General features: G+C 37.0%; 1 protein-coding gene across 1 annotated transcript in view; it reads right to left on the bottom strand.

Annotated features, from left to right (window-relative positions):
• The window catches only part of Tmx3 (Thioredoxin-related transmembrane protein 3), a gene marked incomplete in the record, with an annotated part of 113,999 nt that overhangs the window by 29,683 nt on the left and 64,842 nt on the right, over positions 1-19,474 (bottom strand). The window contains 1 exon segment of the mRNA XM_070091520.1: positions 5,719-5,772. Within this exon segment, the coding sequence (XP_069947621.1) occupies positions 5,719-5,772 (54 nt within the window).

Below are 19,474 nucleotides of genomic sequence, written 5' to 3'. Positions count from 1 at the left end.
TTTCCAGTTCTTGTTCTTGTTTATTTCCTCTTATCTCCACAGGGAAGTGAAACAGAATTCTTCCTCCGTAAGCCATGCGTGTTGTAAGAGGTGACTAAAATGCCAGGAGCAAGGGCCTAGTAACCCCTTTTCCTGTATAAATTACTAAATTTAAAAAGAGAAACTTTTGTTTTTCTTTTGGGCCACCCTGCCTCGGTGGGATACGGCCGGTTTGTTGAAAAAAAATAACAAGTTTATTTCTTTGTAAAATTTACAATGTGTAATTACAATTTTGATTTGCCAAGTACAAAGATAGCCACTATCATGCCGAGGCATTTCGGGCAAACTAATCCTAATACATAGTAACTAATTAAAACTAGATAAGAGAATAGTACATAGCAATTATACTTAAAACTAAACATAGAATAGTGGTTAGCTGTTTTACAATCTTATTTGGACTTAATAAATCTTATGTATACTTAGTACAAAATCTAATTTACACGGAATGGTGCAGGTGGTAATATTTTATGGAATGGCAGAATTAAAAGCCAGGTAGTCACATGATAAAACTAGTCAGTAGATGTTTGGTTTATTTGGTTAATATTGTAAGATAAGACGATTTTTTAGCAGAGTCCTAAATATATAAGCTGTCTGGGGATCCTTGACCTGTTCCGGTAACGGTATATTGGTGAAGTAATGAGGGTGTCGAACCAGGTAAGAACCAGAAATAATTGATTTAAGTTAGAAAAATTTAGATTTAGAAAAGACATACGTAAGTACTGGTTTTCTAACAGAGTTGTGGATGCGTGGAACAATCTTCCCAGTGGGGTGATCGAGGTTAGGACCTTGGGTAGCTTTAAAAAGAGATTGGACAAATATATGAGTGGGAGGGGCTGGGTTTGATTGGTGTCATTGGGTACGGGAGTAAATTCTAGGGTAGCTTTGGGTAGTGGTCGTTTTGATAAGGACCTACCTTGCATGGGCCAGTAGGCCTTCTGAAGTGTTCCTCCATTCTTATGTTCTTATAAGCAAGTCCCACTTAAATCCAACCCCTCTCACTCATGTATTTATCCAACCTAAATTTGAAACTACCCGAAGTCCTAGCCTCAATAACCCAACTAGGCAGACTGTTCCACTCATGAACTACCCTACTTCCAAACTAATACTTTCCAACGTCCTTTCTAAATCTAAACTTGTCCAATTTAAATCCATTACTGCGGGTTCTCTCTTGGAGAGATATCCTCAAGACCTTATTAATATCTCCTTTATTAATACCCATCTTCCACTTATACACTTCTATCATGTCTCCCCTCATTCCTCGTCTAACAAGTGAATGTAATTTAACCCGTAAACGGTCCAAGCAGATCTATGTTCACATGTGTAGTGCTACAAAAGTAGATCTACGTTTTTTTTTACATATTTTCAAATATAACAAAAAAAAAAAAAAAAAGTAGATCAAAGTTTTTTTACACATTTTCAAATGTAAAAAAAACAAAAAGAAGATCTACTTTTTTGACATACTTTCAAATGTTGAAAAAACGTATATATACGTTTGGACCATTTACGGGTTAAGGGTCCTCAATCTTTCTTCATAAGGAAGATTTCTAATGCTATGTATTAATTTAGTCATTCTACGCTGAACGTTTTCTAACGAATTTATGTCCATTCTGTAATATAGAGACCAGAACTGAGCTGCATAATCTAGGTGAGGCCTTACTAATGATGTATAAAGCTGTAATATAACCACTGATCATCTGTTGCTTACACTTCTTGATATAAATCCCAGTAATCTGTTTGCCTTATTACATACACTTAGGCATTGCTGTCTTGGTTTAAGGTTGCTGCTTATCATAACCCCCAAGTCCTTTTCGCAATCTGTATGGCTAAGTTCTACGTTATTTAGCCTATAAGTCCTAGGGTTGTAGACACTCCCGAGCTTCAGAACCTTACATTTATCAACACTGAACTGCATCTGCCACTTTTCTGACCAGGTATTGAGTTTGTCTAAATCCTCCTGAAGTTGTAGATGAATGGTTCAGAGAACCAACAAGTTGAAAAATTAGACACATGTGCAACTCTTGGGTATCTTTACTGAGGAAACGTTTTGCCACACAGTGGTTTCATCAGTCCATAGAAAGGAGAAACGTGAAGAACAGGAGGAGAATGAAGTAATCAGTCTGTGATTACCTCATTCTCCCTCAGTCCCTCAGTTCTTATGGTATTCTATTCAAGATTGATGGACTGACCACATCGACTCAAGGTTGAGGGACTGATTACCTCTTTCTCCTTCTGTTCTTCATGTTTCTCCTTTCTATGGACTGATAAAGCCACTGTGTGGCAAAATGTTTCCTCAATAAAGATACCCAAGAGTTGCACCTCCTGAAGTTCCCTGATATCTACATTTGAATCAATTATCCTACCTATCTTTGTGTCATCGGCGAATTTGCTCATTTCACTAGTAATTCCCTCATCAAGATCATTGACATACTATATTATAAACAACAACGGGCCCAAGACTGATCCCAGTGGAACGCCACTTGTTACAGATCCCCACTCGGATTTAACCACATTTATGGACACTCTCTGCCTCCTGTCTGTGAGCCATGACTCGATCCATGACAGCACTTTTCCTTCAATGCCATAAGCTGCCACTTTCTTTAACAGTCTTTGGTGCGGAACTCTATCAAAAGCCTTACTAAAATCTAAGTAAATAATATCAAATTCTTTATCGTGATCAACAGCCTCAAAAGCTTTACTGAAGAAAGTTAATAAACTGGTTAGACAAGAACGGCCTCTCGTGAATCCATGCTGAGTATCATTAATCAGATGGATTCTTATAGTCTCAGCTATAATTGACTAGCAATTTGCCTACAATTGAGGTCAGGCTTATTGGGCGGAAATTTGACGGTAATGACTTATCCCGATTTAAAAATAGGAATTACATTAGCCATCTTCCACATATCAGACACAACATCTGTTTGAAGAGATAAATTAAAAATATTAGTTAATGGTTCAGAGAGTTCCATTTTGCATTCCTTAAGAACCCTTGAAAAAAGCTCATCAGGTCCCGGCAACTTATTTTGCTTCAGTCGGTCTATTTGTTTCATAACCTTTTCACTAGTGACTCTGATGTTACTTAATTTATCTTCTTCAGACCCACTATAAAAATGAATTACTGGGATATAGTTAGTGTCTTCCTGTGTAAAAGTCGAGATAAAATAATTATTTAAAATTGAGCACATTTCATTCTCTTTGTCAGTAAGATGCCCATAGTTATTTTTAAGGGGACCTATCTTATCTCTAACTTTTGTTCTATACACCTGGAAAACACTTTTTGGGTTAGTTTTTGAATCCCTGGCAACTTTAATTTCATAGTCCCGTTTAGCTTTTCTTATCCCCTTTTTAACGTCCCTCTTAATGTCAATATACTGATTCATAAGATGACTCACCTCTTTTGATATGCCTATAAATTCCTTTCTTATGCCCTAAAAGATATTTGAGCCTATTATTCATCCATTTTGGATCATTTCTGTTTGATCTAATTTCTTTATACGGGATAAATGTTCTTTGGGCAGCATGTATAATGTTCAGAAAACTGTCATACTGACAGCACTCTTCATTACCCCAGTCAACAGATAAGTGTCTCTAAGCCCATCGTAATCTGCTAAGCGAAAATCTGGGACTGTTACTGAGTTATCCCTACTATCATACTTCCATTCAATGCTAAATGTAATTGATTTGTGGTCGCTAGCACCAAGTTCCTCTGAAATTTCTAAATTATTAACAAGGGATTCCTTGTTTGCCAGAACTAAGTCAAGCAGGTTATTTCCCCTTGTAGGTTCTGTCACAAACTGCTTCAAAAAATAATCCTGAGCTACTTCTAAAAAGTCGTTAGATTCTAAGTTCCCAGCTAGAAAATTCCAATCAATATTACTAAAGTTAAAGTCCCCTAGAATCACAACATTGTCGTGCCTTGTGGCCTTAACAATTTCCTCCCAGAGTAGTCTTCCTCGGTCTCTGTCCAAGTTTGGTGGACGGTATATCACACTTAAAATCAAATTTTTATGCCCCTCTGTAAATTCTACCCAATTTTGATATTCACTCTGTCAGACACTGCAACACAAAGACACCGTGGTACAGAAGAGAAAACACCTTGGACAACTTTTTCAAGTGAGAATCGTTTGATCTGAGTAGAATGTGACATCATCAACATAAGAAAGGAGGAAATCTGCAGTAGGCCTGTTGGCTTATACTTGGCAGGCAATTCACAAATCCAACCCACTACAGAATAAATGCTACCCAAGCAATAAGCTTTGATAATTCTATCTACTCACGTCCAAATCCCACTCAAATCCAACCCCTCTCACTCATGTATTTATCCAACCTAAATTTGAAACTACCCAAGATTTTAGCATCGACTGGACCTTAGGTAGCTTTAGAAAGAGATTGGACAAATATATGAGTGGGAGGAGCATGTATGTACATACAATGCATATTTTATGATGTTTTCATGTGTTTTATGGCTGTTCATGGTTCAATAGGTTAAGGAAAAAAAAAGCAGTATTGTATTAGATTTCCCTACAATATATTGGGGGCACCAAACATTCGCGATTTTTCAGCATTCGCGAGGCTCTTGATCCCCTAACCCTCGTGAATGTTGGGGGAGACCTGTACACACAAATAAGCTAGTGGGCTCTCAGAAAACACTTCTTCACTGTAAGTGGTAAAGAGATAGAATGATCTGAGTAATGATCCATCATATCACCTAGTCAAAAGCTAAAAGATAGAACCAAGAGCTGGAGCTCACTTTCTCCACAAATACATACCGTATTTCGCGGCTTATAAGATGCTCCGATACATTAGACGCATCCCAATTTAGAAGGTAATAATCAGAAAAAAGAGTTAAGAGTGCCTAATACCAAGTAATATATACTCCACCGAAACCTATGGCAATTTTACATGCAGAAATAAGGTTACGTTTGATTTATGGGTAGGTCAAAACATATGAAAGGCCTAGTGCTCACCTGAACACCCTGATGATCTCTCAATCTGAAATGGTGAAACAATTGCTGGTGGCTGAGCTGCTGCTGTGCATGCAACTATATAGTGAGGATCCCAGAGTGCATGCTGATGTGTCTTTGTCAGTGACTATTGGTATAAACAAAAATGGCTGCTTTAGCTGTTGTTGGGCCATCGTATTTGCTTGGCAATATTTGACACCATAAGTACCATAACATACAGTTAATATAATTACCGGTACCTAGCAAGAAAGTGAAAATACCCAGCATGTGCTAACGATAGCATAACATATGGTAGCATTACTTTAAAGTGCCTACCATAAATGATGATGCTTTGTGATTTGGGTAGTTTAAGAAATAAGAAAGGGAGGTGTTACTTAAGGAGGAATTTTGTTTTCTGTCAACATCCCAGTACAGAATCCGTATTTCATAAATAGCTCGTCTCAAAACACTATTAATTTACTGTAATTTTAAAACACTGGACTTGTTTTAGTTTCAATGGCTCGGTACTGGACGTAACTGAGATAGATACAGCCCACCCCACACCCAAAACTTATAACTCCCATAACTGACTTTCAGTTAATAGGCCACAGGGTGGTTTTTGGAGACATTTCATGGGGAAAAATGCTTCTAATAAGCTGCGAAATATGGTAATTATAGATGGCAGGGGTGATGACACTAATCATTATCAAAATAAGCTAAAAAGTAAAATATAACTTACTTGTGGTACTTCTCACGGTTATTACGAATCACAGACTCCACCATATCTTTGAACCTGTTGGACAGAGAATATTTTGCTCATATATAACAAAATAATAAATGTATTGCCAATATAGCAGCTTATAATTAGTTATCTCATTAATATTATTCAGGTTGAACAAAGTCTGTCCAAAGTTTATACTTTGCATTTATATATTCATTCTTTAAAAATTGGACTAATCTAGAAATAAAAGTTAATTCAATTTATGCAGTATTTAATGTTATATTATAATAAAGACTCAAAAATTAAGCTTAAGTTAAGTGAAAGTACTAAAACTGAGCAACAATCATTATTGTACTATGTACTCTCACCTACATTAAAGTTGTCCATCTGCTAATATTCTGAATTATTGAAAGGGTTTATATTGAAATTGACACATTCTTAAAACAGACACAAAATTAAATAGTAAAATTTCTTTTAACCCTTTCACTCTCTCCCATGTAGACCAACATTATTGATGAAAGTACTGCTCACATAAATCTACGTTTTAAGCAGTGCCTTCAAGTATGCTGTGAGCTGTAAATTTTGGTCTAGACATGAAAGAATGGGTCTTTGCAATGGGTGTGCATAGCATAAAAAAAAATCCTGCTCCCACACAGTGCACGATGGAAAACAAACCTCTCGCCTTGTGATTGGTTGAAAAGTGATGTGAGGTAGGTTTAGGGTTTTATTAACTGTTTTTGGTATCAAGTGATAGAATGGAAGAATCCTAGTTATATTCTTGGTTATATTTTATTATCCAATAGGGTAAAACTTTAACTTAGAGATGGTGTTATACAGGAGAGGCCTGGGAATGTGATTAATTAACAGTGGAAAGATTGCTTTAGTGGCAGAATGCATAATGTTTATTTTGGATTCTATTTTTAAACTGGAATTTGTTGAATCTTGTGTAAAATAAACCCAAATACTATCTCCTGTGCATATTATAGGGTAGTTCTGATAGGTGAATGGGCAGTTGCTTGTTCTCAATTGATAAAACAGAATGCATACTGGTGAAATAGCTAGGAATTAGGTCAAACTGAGCAATAGGGCTAAATGGGTGAAATTGCTGCTCCATAAATTGTGCCCACACTGCTAACTTTGCATCTGCAAAATTCTGCGAATTTTTTATTAAATTTCACAATTTTGATGCCATTACCTTCAGAAAAAGATTTCCTCCCATTTCAATAGACAGAATTATTATAATTTTTTCTGAAAAAATTGCAACACTGTCAGCACTTTTAATTTCTAGGGTCATGACAGTGAAAGGGTTAAAATAATTCCAGTAATTAAATTAATTGTCACTGAGTCAATCTAATTTTAACTGAAAGCACATACATAGTATGATGTTATAACATTGTAACCCATTAATTAAGAACAGTATATCAATATCACACATACAGGTTGGCCATCACTAATCCAGCAATCGGTAATCCGGTTCCATCAGTAATCCGGCACTAATTTCAGCTAGCATAATTTCAAGTTGCCGGGGTAGTCCCACCAACCTGCTGCTACTTGCGCTACTGGTGGCACTACTTGCTGCACAAATCATTCTAATTTCTTTTTCTCCATTTATTGTTATAACCTGCTCACTTTCAGCCCTAGCCATGGTTCCAATGAATAAAGGAAATGCTTCTTGCTTTGTAAAGCACATAACTGTACACTGTCCATAAAAGATAAGGTGGCTTTGAAGCCATGAGTTCGCTCACTTAGATAAGCTGCGACTGGTAAATCTGGGCCTACATGAGAGAATAGGCCTGTATGGTAAGTGTGAACTATATAAAAACAAAAATCCTGCAGCACACAGTGCATGAGAAAAAAGCTGCGACCATGTTTCTGGTGTAAAATAGCGACTTTGTGGTGCATTTTCGTACGGTTTTTATGTTAAAAGCAGGTGGGGATATAGTTTTGGAGTGGTTGGTGCAATTATTTAATAAATGTATGGATGAGGGTAAGGTACCTAGGGATTGGCAGAGCGCATGCATAGTCCCTTTGTATAAAGGCAAAGGGGACAAAAGAGAGTGCAAAAATTATAGGGGGATAAGTCTGTTGAGTATACCTGGTAAAGTGTATGGTAGAGTTATTATTGAAAGAATTAAGAGTAAGACGGAGAATAGGATAGCAGATGAACAAGGAGGCTTTAGGAAAGGCAGGGGGTGTGTGGACCAGGTGTTTACAGTGAAACATATAAGTGAACAGTATTTAGATAAGGCTATAAAGAGGTCTTTGTGGCATTTATGGATTTGGAAAAGGTGTATGACAGGGTGGATAGGGGGGCAATGTGGCAGATGTTGCAGGTGTATGGTATAGGAGGTAGGTTACTGAAAGCAGCGAAGAGTTTTTACGAGGATAGTGAGGCTTAAGTTAGAGTATGTAGGAAAGAGGGAAATTATTTCCCAGTAAAAGTAGGCCTTAGACAAGGATGTGTGATGTCACCGTGGTTGTTTAATATATTTATAGATGGGGTTGTAAGAGAAGTAAATGCAAGGGTCTTGGCAAGAGGCGTGGATTTAAAAGATAAAGAATCACACAAAGTGAGAGTTGTCACAGTTGCTCTTGGGAGATTCTGAAGAGAAGTTGCAGAGATTGGTGGATGAATTTGGTAGGGTATGCAAAAGAAGAAAATTAAAAGTGAATACAGGAAAGAGTAAGGTTATGAGGATAACAAAAAGATTAGGTGATGAAAGATTGGATATCAGATTGGAGGGAGAGAGTATGGAGGAGGTGAATGTATTCAGATATTTGGGAGTGGACATGTCAGCGGATGGGTCTATGAAAGATGAGGTGAATCATAGAATTGATGAGGGGAAAAGGGTGAGTGGTGCACTTAGGAGTCTGTGGAGACAAAGAACTTTGTCCTTGGAGGCAAAGAGGGGAATGTATGAGAGTATAGTTTTACCAACGCTCTTATATGGGTGTGAAGCATGGGTGATGAATGTTGCAGCGAGGAGAAGGCTGGAGGCATTGGAGATGTCATGTCTGAGGGCAATGTGTGGTGTGAATATAATGCAGAGAATTCCTAGTTTGGAAGTTAGGAGGAGGTGCGGGATTACCAAAACTGTTGTCCAGAAGGCTGAGGAAGGGTTGTTGAGGTGGTTCGGACATGTAGAGAGAATGGAGCGAAACAGAATGACTTCAAGAGTGTATCAGTCTGTAGTGGAAGGAAGCCGGGGTAGGGGTCGGCCTAGGAAAGGTTGGAGGAAGGGTGTAAAGGAGGTTTTGTGTGCGAGGGGCTTGGACTTCCAGCAGGCATGCGTGAGCGTGTTTGGTAGGAGTGAATGGAGACAAATGGTTTTTAATACTTGACGTGCTGTTGGAGTGTGAGCAAAGTAACATTTATGAAGGGGTTCAGGGAAACCGGCGGGCCGGACTTGAGTCCTGGAGATGGGAAGTACAGTGCCTGCACTCTGAAGGAGGGGTGTTAATGTTGCAGTTTAAAAACTGTAGTGTAAAGCACCCTTCTGGCAAGACAGTGATGGAGTGAATGATGGTGAAAGTTTTTCTTTTTCAGGCCACCCTGCCTTGGTGGGAATCGGCCAGTGTGATAATAAAAAAAAAAAATTATTTTTGTGGTCTCATGTGACAGAATGGAAGATATATTACAAAAATAGATGTGATTTTGATTAGTTACACAAAAGAAAGTACCTTGAGACTGAGCTCAAATTAGCGGAAATGTTCAATTTTTGCCGATGTTCAAGAGTAAACAATATGTGACCAATATGTGACCAACTGGTTGGTCTAATACGCAGTCACAAATGGGTTGACATTATTTGTACATTACAATAATTCAGAATGGAAAGCAAGTGTAATATAAAAGGGGTCTAGAGACGTGGCTATGAACAGAGAAAATGTTATTTTAGTGCCAGGAATGTCTGCAGTGTTTATTCTGGACTCTATTTTGAAATTGGCATCTCTTGAAATTTGTGTGAAATTGGCCAAATTACCAATTTCTGACCACTTTATTGGGTAGTTGAAATAGGTAAATAGGCGATTTTTTGTACTCAATAGACAGAATAGAAGTATGTACGTACTAGCAAAACAGCTATGAGTTTGATAGATTAGAACAATGGAATGGGCCAAAAATAGGGTGTAAAGTGAGCAAAATTGCCGATTTGTAAATATCGCCGTTAGGGTAAGTGTATTCTAACCTAACCAATCTGTAATCTGGCAAAATCACTAATCCGACACCCTACAGGTCCCGATGATGCCGGATTAGTGACGTTCAACCTGTACTAAATTTTTTTTTATCAACATAAAATTGTCATAATGTTCATAATAAAACATCACAACATCAGCATCTATGTACAACAATGTGGTTTAAAAATACTGTAATCACTGCAGCCAAATTGTCTGCCTATAGTACATTCCTTTGTCCGCTGCTACTATAGCAAAGCAGATCATGTTAAAAATACCTGCTATATATTTTCTTAAATCGTGTAACTGTAATAACACTGGATGAATGACAATTTATTTAAAAGAATTTCCAGATATTTGCATAAAGTCCAAAAAGAATTTCTGCAATAGAAAGTGTATATAGAATAAAAGAGGAATTTCTCATGAGAAATTCAGTCAGTGAGCAATAATCCACAAATTCAAAACTATGTTTTCATAACAAATTTCATATCTGTTATATCTGCATGCCTCTGGCATGACACTGATAGTATGAATGATGGTGAAGTGTTTCCTTTTTGGGTGACCCTGCCTCAGTGGGAGACAGCCAGTGTGTTAAAAAAAAAAAATAGTTTCAAATCTGAGTATATTGCAATTCAGAGACCATATCTGTAATTATCACTCAAATCTAGATAATATTGACATTCACAAGAATCACTGACCAGAACTAAGTGTATTTCAGTCACTGCAAAATCCCCTTATTAAATAACCCAATCCTTTGCCTCAATGCATACAATTAGAATTAGTTGATAGTGCAGTAAAATATTAACACTGAACATTTGAAGGAAATCAGCACACACATTCACAAACCGTATGGAAAGTGATATTCAAATTTCTTCATTACAAACAGTAAATAAGGACATATATAGCCCAAACCTAATTCAAACCTTTCAAAGAGATCAATATCCTAAAATACACAAGCACATTAAGCTTAGAGCTGTTCAGAAGTTGTATTATCAATTCTTTACTGAAGGATTTAAGCTGATCAGATGTGACACTCACAAATTACTGTGACAAGCATTACTTCATTTTATCCAATTTCTTCCAAAAACAGCAAACAGACCTACACATGCCAAAATCAATCAATTTTCTCTAAGGAAGCCTGAGTTTTAACCCTTTCAGGGTCCGTGCCATAGATCTACGGCTTTATGTTGAGGGTCCAAACCATAGATCTACGCAATGAGCTCAGCTCACTCTGATAAGCTGTGAGTGGTAAATTTGGGCCTAGATATGAGAGAATACATCTATGTGGTATGTGTGCACCACATAAAACAAATCCTGCAGCACACAGTGTATAACAAGAGAAAAAAAACTGAGACCGTGATTTTCGATTAAAACAGCGACTTTGCAATGTTTTTCGTATGTTTTTTATAGTTGTATTTGTGATTTCCTGGTCTCATTTGATAGAATGGAAGATATATTACAGAAATAGAGATGATTTTGATTGGTTTTAGTACTGAAAATGGCTTGAAACTGAGCTCAAAGTAGCGGAAATGTTAAATTTTTGCCGATGTTCAAGAGTAAACAAACGACCTCACATGTCTAATACACGCCAGCTGGTAGGTCTAATATACATTCACAAATGTGGTGATGATATTTACACAATTATTACAATATTGCATAACAGTAAATCTTCTATTTTTTTGGTTTGAATAAAAATTCATTATGTGAATAAAAAATAAAAATGGAATTCATTTGTAAAGCCTGAAAACATAACTAATGAACAGAGGAAATGTTAGTTTAGTGCCAGGAATGCCTTCACTGTTTATTCTGGATCCTATTTTGAAATTGGAATATTTTGAACTTTGTGTTAAATTGGCCAAATTACCAATTTCTGATCACTTTATTTTGTAGTTGAAACAGTTGACTGGGTGATTTCTTGTGCTCAATCGATAGAATAGAAGTAATACTAGTGAAATAGCTAAGAACTTGGTCGACTGGAATAATGTAATTGGCCTAAAATGGGAGTCAAAGTCGGCAAAATCGCCAATTCGTAAATATCGCTGACACATCAAAATTCACAAAAGCATAATTTTGTCAATTTTCCATCAAATATTGTACTTTTTGTTTTATTACTTTCAGAAAAAGTTTCTCTACCATTTCATAAGAAAAAATAACAAATTTTTGTTTTGAAAATTCTTGGACCCTGGTGCACACTTCGAAATTTGGCCTCTGGACTCTGAAAGGGTTAAAAAAAAACTAAGTTCAGTAAGTAAGCAAACAAGTTTTATGGAAGAGTGTACAGAAGAGACTTTCTCCAGTTATTTCATGGAAACCAATTTGACTGACCCTTTGACTGTCGCATCCTAAATCCTGAAGTGTCTCCTGGTGTCGAAAAACTTTTGGAAAAAAACAAAAATTATTTTTTTCTCATGAAATAATAGAGAATCTTTTCCCGATGGTAATGACACCAAATACGAAATTTGATCAAAAACTTACGGAATTATGCTCTCACGAAGTTAGCGATCTCGGTGATATACATGTATCAGCAATTTCGCCAACTTCAAGCCCTATTTTCGGCCAATTCCATTGTTCCAGTCGACCAAACTCATAGCTATTTCTTTAGAACTCCATTTTTTCTATCATATGGGTACAAGAAACTGCCCATTTACAAATTTCAACTACCCAATAAAGTGGTCAGAAATTGGCAATTTGGGCAACTTCATGCATATTTAAAAAGATGCCAATTTCAAAACAGGGTCCAGAATAAACAATGCAGACATTCTTGGCACTAAAATAACATATCCTCTGTTCATCAGTCATATCTCTAGGCCCTTCTTAAATTACTCTTACTTTCTATTTTGATTTTTTATTCACACAAAGTCAACTAAAATGCTGGGAACAATGGGCTAGCAACCCCTTTTCCTGTAAAGATTACTAAAAAGAATAAGAAGAAAATTGTCAAAGTGGGAACTCTGAATGTGCGTGGATGTTGTGCAAATGATAAGAAAGAGATGATTGTGGATGTTATGAATGAGAAGAAGCTGGATGTCCTGGCTTTAAGTGAAACAAAGCTGAAGGGGGTGGGAGAGTTTCAATGGAGAGGAATAAATGGGATTAGGTCAGGGGTTTCAAATAGAGTTAGAGCTAAAGAAGGAGTAGCAATAATGTTGAAGGATAAGCTATGGCAGGAAAAGAGGGACTATAAATGCATAAATTCAAGGATTAGGTGGAGTAAAATAAAGATTAGATGTGGAAAGTGGGTTATAGTAAGTGTGTATGCACCTAGAGAAGAGAGAAGTGTAGAGGAGAGAGAGAGAGAGAGATTTTGGGAAATGTTGTGTGAATGCATGGGGAGTTTTGAGTCAGGTGTAAGAGTAATGGTGGTTGGGGATTTCAATGCTAAAGTGGGTAAAAATGTCATGGAGGGAGTAGTAGGTAAATTTGAGGTGCCAGGGGTAAATGTAAATGGGGAGCTTTTAATTGAGCTGTGTGTAGAAAGAGATTTGATAATAAGTAATACATATTTTATGAAAAAGAGGATAAATAAATATACAAGGTATGATGTAGCACGTAATGAAAGTAGTTTGTTAGATTATGTATTGTAAAGTAAAAGGACACAAGTGCAACTAATGTGACATTTATTGTGGCAACGTTTCACTCTCCAGGAGCTTTATCAAGCCATTACAAACAATACATGGACACAGAGGATATATAAAGGCTCAGAGTGAGGTGCAATACTAGTGAGGTTCCATTTCGATGTTCACTAGTGGTAGTAGTAGTAGTAGTAGTAGTAGTGGTAGCGACGAAAGTAATACAATATGGTAGAGCAATTAATTCGTACATTAGTAAAAGGATATAAAAGCTTTTACTTGGGTAACATAAAAATAGGTTGGACAAATAGAGACTGGAAAGAGGCAGCTTGTTTCAGTGTTCACTCTCTGTAATGTGCTTTGTGTAGTAAAACAGGAGAGTGAACACTGAAACAAGCTGCCTCTTTCCAGTCTCTATTTGTCCAACCTATTTTTCTGTTACCCAAGTAATAGCTTTTATATCCTTTTACTCATGTACGAATGAATTGCTCTACCATATTGTATTATTTTTGTCACTACCACTACTACTACTACTACTACCACCACTAGTGAACATCGAAATGGTACCTCACTAGTATTGCACCTCACTCTGAGCCTTTCTATATCCTCTGTGTCCATGTATTGTTTGTAATGGCTTGATAAAGCTCCTGGAGACCGAAACGTTGCCACAATAAATGTCACATTAGTTGCACTTGCGTCCTTTTACTTTACATATTGTCGGTAATTCTACCAACTTCATAACAGATTATGTATTGGTGGATAAAAGATTGATGGGTAGGCTCCAGGATGTACATGTTTATAGAGGGGCAACTGATATATCAGATCATTATTTAGTTGTAGCTACAGTTAGAGTAAGAGGTAGATGGGAAAAGAGGAAGGTGGCAACAACAAGTAAGAGGGAGGTGAAAGTGTATAAACTAAGGGAGGAGGAAGTTTGGGTGAGATATAAGCGACTACTGGCAGAAAGGTGGGCTAGTGCAAAGATGAGTAGTGGGGGGGTTGAAGAGGGTTGGAATAGTTTTAAAAATGCAGTATTAGAATGTGGGGCAGAAGTTTGTGGTTATAGGAGGATGGGGGCAGGAGGAAAGAGGAGTGATTGGTGGAATGATGAAGTAAAGGGTGTGATAAAAGAGAAAAAGGTAGCTTATGAGAGGTTTTTACAAAGCAGAAGTGTTATAAGAAGAGCAGAGTATATGGAGAGTAAAAGAAAGGTGAAGAGAGTGGTGAGAGAGTGCAAAAGGAGAGCAGATGACAGAGTGGGAGAGGCACTGTCAAGAAATTTTAATGAAAATAAGAAAAAATTTTGGAGTTAAACAAGTTAAGAAAGTCTAGGGAAAGTATGGATTTGTCAGTTAAGAACAGAGTAGGGGAGTTAGTAGATGGGGAGATGGAGGTATTAGGTAGATGGCGAGAATATTTTGAGGAACTTTTAAATGTTCAGGAAGAAAGAGAGGCAGTAATTTCATGCACTGGTCAGGGAGGTATACCATCTTTTAGGAGTGAAGAAGAGCAGAATGTAAGTATGGGGGAGGTACGTGAGGCATTACGTAGAATGAAAGGGGGTAAAGCAGCTGGAACTGATGGGATCATGACAGAAATGTTAAAAGCAGGGGGGGGATATAGTGTTGGAGTGGTTGGTACTTTTGTTTAATAAATGTATGAAAGAGGGGAAGGTACCTAGGGATTGGCAGAGAGCATGTATAGTCCCTTTATATAAAGGGAAAGGGGACAAAAGAGACTGTAAAAATTATAGAGGAATAAGTTTACTGAGTATACCAGGAAAAGTGTACGGTAGGGTCATAATTGAAAGAATTAAGAGGCAAGACAGAATGTAGGATTGCGGATGAGCAAGGAGGTTTCAGAGTGGGTAGGGGATGTGTAGATCAAGTGTTTACATTGAAGCATATATGTGAACAGTATTTAGATAAAGGTAGGGAGGTTTTTATGGCATTTATGGATTCAGAAAAGGCATATGATAGAGTGGATAGAGGAGCAATGTGGCAGATGTTGCAAGTACATGTACATATATGGAATAGGTGGTAAGTTACTAAATGCTGTAAAGAGTTTTTATGAGGATAGTGAGGCTCAGGTTAGGGTGTTTCTACTAGAAGAGAGGGAGACTACTTCCCGGTAAAAGTAGGTCTTAGACAGGGATGTGTAATGTCGCCATGGTTGTTTAATATATTTATAGATGGGGTTGTAAAAGAAGTAAATGCTAGGGTGTTCGGGAGAGGGGTGGGATTAAATTATGGGGAATTAAATTCAAAATGAGAATTGACACAGTTACTTTTTGCTGATGATACTGTGCTTATGGGAGATTCTAAAGAAAAATTGCAAAGGTTAGTGGATGAGTTTGGGAATGTGTGTAAGGGTAGAAAGTTGAAAGTGAACATAGAAAAGTGTAAGGTGATGAGGGTATCAAATGGTTTAGATAAAGAAAAATTGGATATCAAATTGGGGAGGAGGAGTATGGAAGAAGTGAATGTTTTCAGATACTTGGGAGTTGACGTGTCGGTGGATGGATTTATGAAGGATGAGGTTAATCATAGAATTGATGAGGGAAAAAAGGTGAGTGGTGCATTGAGGTATATGTGGAGTCAAAAAACATTATCTATGGAGGCAAAGAAGGGAATGTATGAAAGTATAGTAGTACCAACACTCTTATATGGATGTGAAGCCTGGTTGGTAAATGCAGCAGCAAGGAGACAGTTGGAGGCAGTGGAGATGTCCTGTCTAAGAGCAATGTGTGGTGTAAATATTATGCAGAAAATTCGGAGTGTGAAAATTAGGAAAAGGTGTGGAGTTAATAAAAGTATTAGTCAGAGGGCAGAAGAGGGGTTGTTGAGGTGGTTTGGTCATTTAGAGAGAATGGATCAAAGTAGAATGACATGGAAAGCATATAAATCTATAGGGGAAGGAAGGCGGGGTAGGGGTCGTCCTCGAAAGGGTTGGAGAGAGGGGGTAAAGGAGGTTTTGTGGGCGAGGGGCTTGGACTTCCAGCAAGCGTGTGCGAGCATGTTAGATAGGAGTGAATGGAGACGAATGGTACTTGGGACCTGATGATCTGTTGGAGTGTGAGCAGGGTAATATTTAGTGAAGGGATTCAGGGAAACCGGTTATTTTCATATGGTTGGACTTGAGTCCTGGAAATGGGAAGTACAATGCCTGTACTTTAAAGGAGGGGTTTGGGATATTGGCAGTTTGGAGGGATATGTTGTGTATCTTTATACGTATATGCTTCTAAACTGTTGTATTCTGAGTACCTCTGCAAAAACAGTGATAATGTGTGAGTGTGGTGAAAGAGTTGAATGATGATGAAAGTATTTTCTTTTTGGGGATTTTCTTTCTTTTTTGGGTCACCCTGCCTCGGTGGGAGACGGCCAACTTGTTGAAAAAAAAAACAGAAGATTTACTGTTATGCAGACTACTGCATTATTGTAAAAATGGTATAAATAATATCACTGCACTAGTGAAAGAATATCAGACTCCCCAGGTGACGTGTATTGGACATGTGGTGTGATTTGCTTACTCTAGAACATTGATAAAAATCGAACATTTCTGCTACTTTGAGCTCAATTTCAAGGTCGTTTTCATCGTGAAACTAATCAAAATCATCTTTATTTCTGTAATATGTTTTCCATTCTATCAAATGAGACCAAGAAAACGAGAATACAACCATAAATACTATGGGAAAATACTCAAATTCAGCGTTTTAATCCAAAAATATGGTCGGAGGTTTTTTTTCTCATTATGCACTGTGTGCTGCAGGATTGCACACCGACCACACAGACCCATTCTCTCACATGTGGGCCTACCAGCTTCCTCCTGCTTGATTTGAAGCCGCTAGAATTATTGAGTATATATACATCCGAAACAATAGGTCGTAAGACGTATATATACGGCCGAAACAGTCGAAGGGTTAATGAAACTGGCATATGATAACTTACATAACCTAACATCGAGAGATTGTTTCTTTTGGAGAAAACAAATCAGCACTAAAGGTTTAAAGCTAACCAGAAGACGAATTTTCCAGTTACTGCACAAAATCCAACAAAATTTGTGCATCACAGCCTAAATCCATGAAACTTTGCATCCGTTTCATATGATGCATCAGCCACTGACAAATAATGCCATTCACAATTGTTATATTTGAATCAAAGCTCTAAATCCATATGAGCTGTGTAGCACCTGTACAACAGGAGAAAGGGAAGATAAATTCAGTTCTCTAGATCAATATCCCCTCACCAGCAACAAGGAAAAATAATGCAATAAGATAAAAAAATATACCATTTCAAGATTAAGAGTAGCAAAATGTCATCTAAATACTCCATTAAATATACCAACCTTCTTCTAAGTACGATACACAAGTGTTGAAATTTCGAAGCCAATCGGAAGAACCTGTCTCTACTCATCACATGGAAACAATAAATTTTGGGATGGCCTATGTAGTATTATGCAAAGGGCACCCACACATGCAAATAGTCCCATGAATCCTGCTCAAGACATGTTAAACAAGCATTGAAAATTCGAAGGTGATTGAATAAGGTGTTCTCAAATAACAAATTAAACTTCGTGAGAAAAAAAACAAATAATAATGTTACCAAGGAATTTCCCCTCATTAAACTTAGGTTTATCATAAAACCATGGATTTTTTTTATTTTACCTTTTTTATTTACATTCTATTTAAAATTATTTATAATCTTGTGAGAAAAACATCTTATTTTGATGCTATTCAAAAATCTAATTTGATAACCAATTTTTTTTTTTTGGGGGGGGGGGCAAACTGGCACTGACAGAGGCCAAAATAAATAAAAATATTGTACTTCCTATTAAAATACACAAGCATTTAAGGTTTGATGTTGATCAGAAGCAGCATTTTATAGTTATTACATGGGAAACAATTTGCTTAATAAGAGTGGCAAACTGAAATTTACACAGCTCAGTGAATGAGAAGCTGTATTTTAAAAAAGCCCAATAACGGTAAAAGTCTGAAGTTGATCAGAAAAGGCTTTCTCGAGTAACTGATCTGATTCCAATGATTCCATGTTTTACAATTCAGTACAATTTAAAATTTGCACCTACTACTTACAGTAATCTTTGGGGCATCATCCTTCTTATAAAATTCATCATTATTTTTAAGCCAATCAGAAGCAATCTTCAGTTAATGAATAAAATAATTAATATCACTATTTATATAAAAAAATTGACAAATAAGGATTTATACTGCCCAATGACAGTGTGCCTTGTTTTCAGGAAACCACACTAGTGAAAAATTTGAAGCCAATTAGATGAATCATTCTTTGGTTTTGGCACGAATTTCAATTACTCCAAGTTTTTACTACATTTGACAAATTTGCCTGTATGCAAACAAAACTTAATAGGTACTATCCTGGCCCGAAGATGCATCAGCTATTAAATTTTGAAGCTGTTCAACAGAGGTAGTAAAATGAAAGTTATTTAACGTGATTTAACGTAAATATAAATTTCACACAAAATTGTTAAATCTGCACCTACCCACATGAATTTCACTCTCTGTCATCATCAAATTTTTTTGGCACCTTTTTTGATAGTTTGAAGCTTTACCACTGAGAATTTCTAAAGTTATCCAAGCTATTCCAGGAGGATGGGAATGGGTTCAGCTTTGGTCACAGGGCATGTGAACATGCCAATTGCTCCAAGAATTTGGTCCTCATTTCTCTACATAAGTGTTAAAATTTGAAGCCAATTTGATGAGGCGTTCTCGAGTTATCAGCAAAATTAAGTCGAAAAAATCAAGCATCCTCTTAACCTCTAAACGGTCCAAATGTATACATATATTATCTTGCCCAGCGCCCTGAATATTTAAAAAAAAAAAAAAAAATCGAAATAAAGAGTGCATTTTTCTAAGTGTTACAGGATAAAAAAAAAAAAAATAGGGGCAGTACTTACTGAGATATGAGGCTGCGAAGTTGGCATTAGATGCTCACCTGATGGCAACATCAAGTCCTACCATTTACAGAAGTGTTGCTGATACAGTGGACCCCTACTTTATGATC

The sequence above is a fragment of the Cherax quadricarinatus genome, chromosome 35 (genome assembly GCF_038502225.1).
Source record: "Cherax quadricarinatus isolate ZL_2023a chromosome 35, ASM3850222v1, whole genome shotgun sequence".
NCBI classification, from domain to species: domain Eukaryota; kingdom Metazoa; phylum Arthropoda; class Malacostraca; order Decapoda; family Parastacidae; genus Cherax; species Cherax quadricarinatus.
The sequence above is the reverse complement of the archived record's forward strand: the minus strand, read 5'-3'. Positions and strand labels throughout refer to the sequence as shown.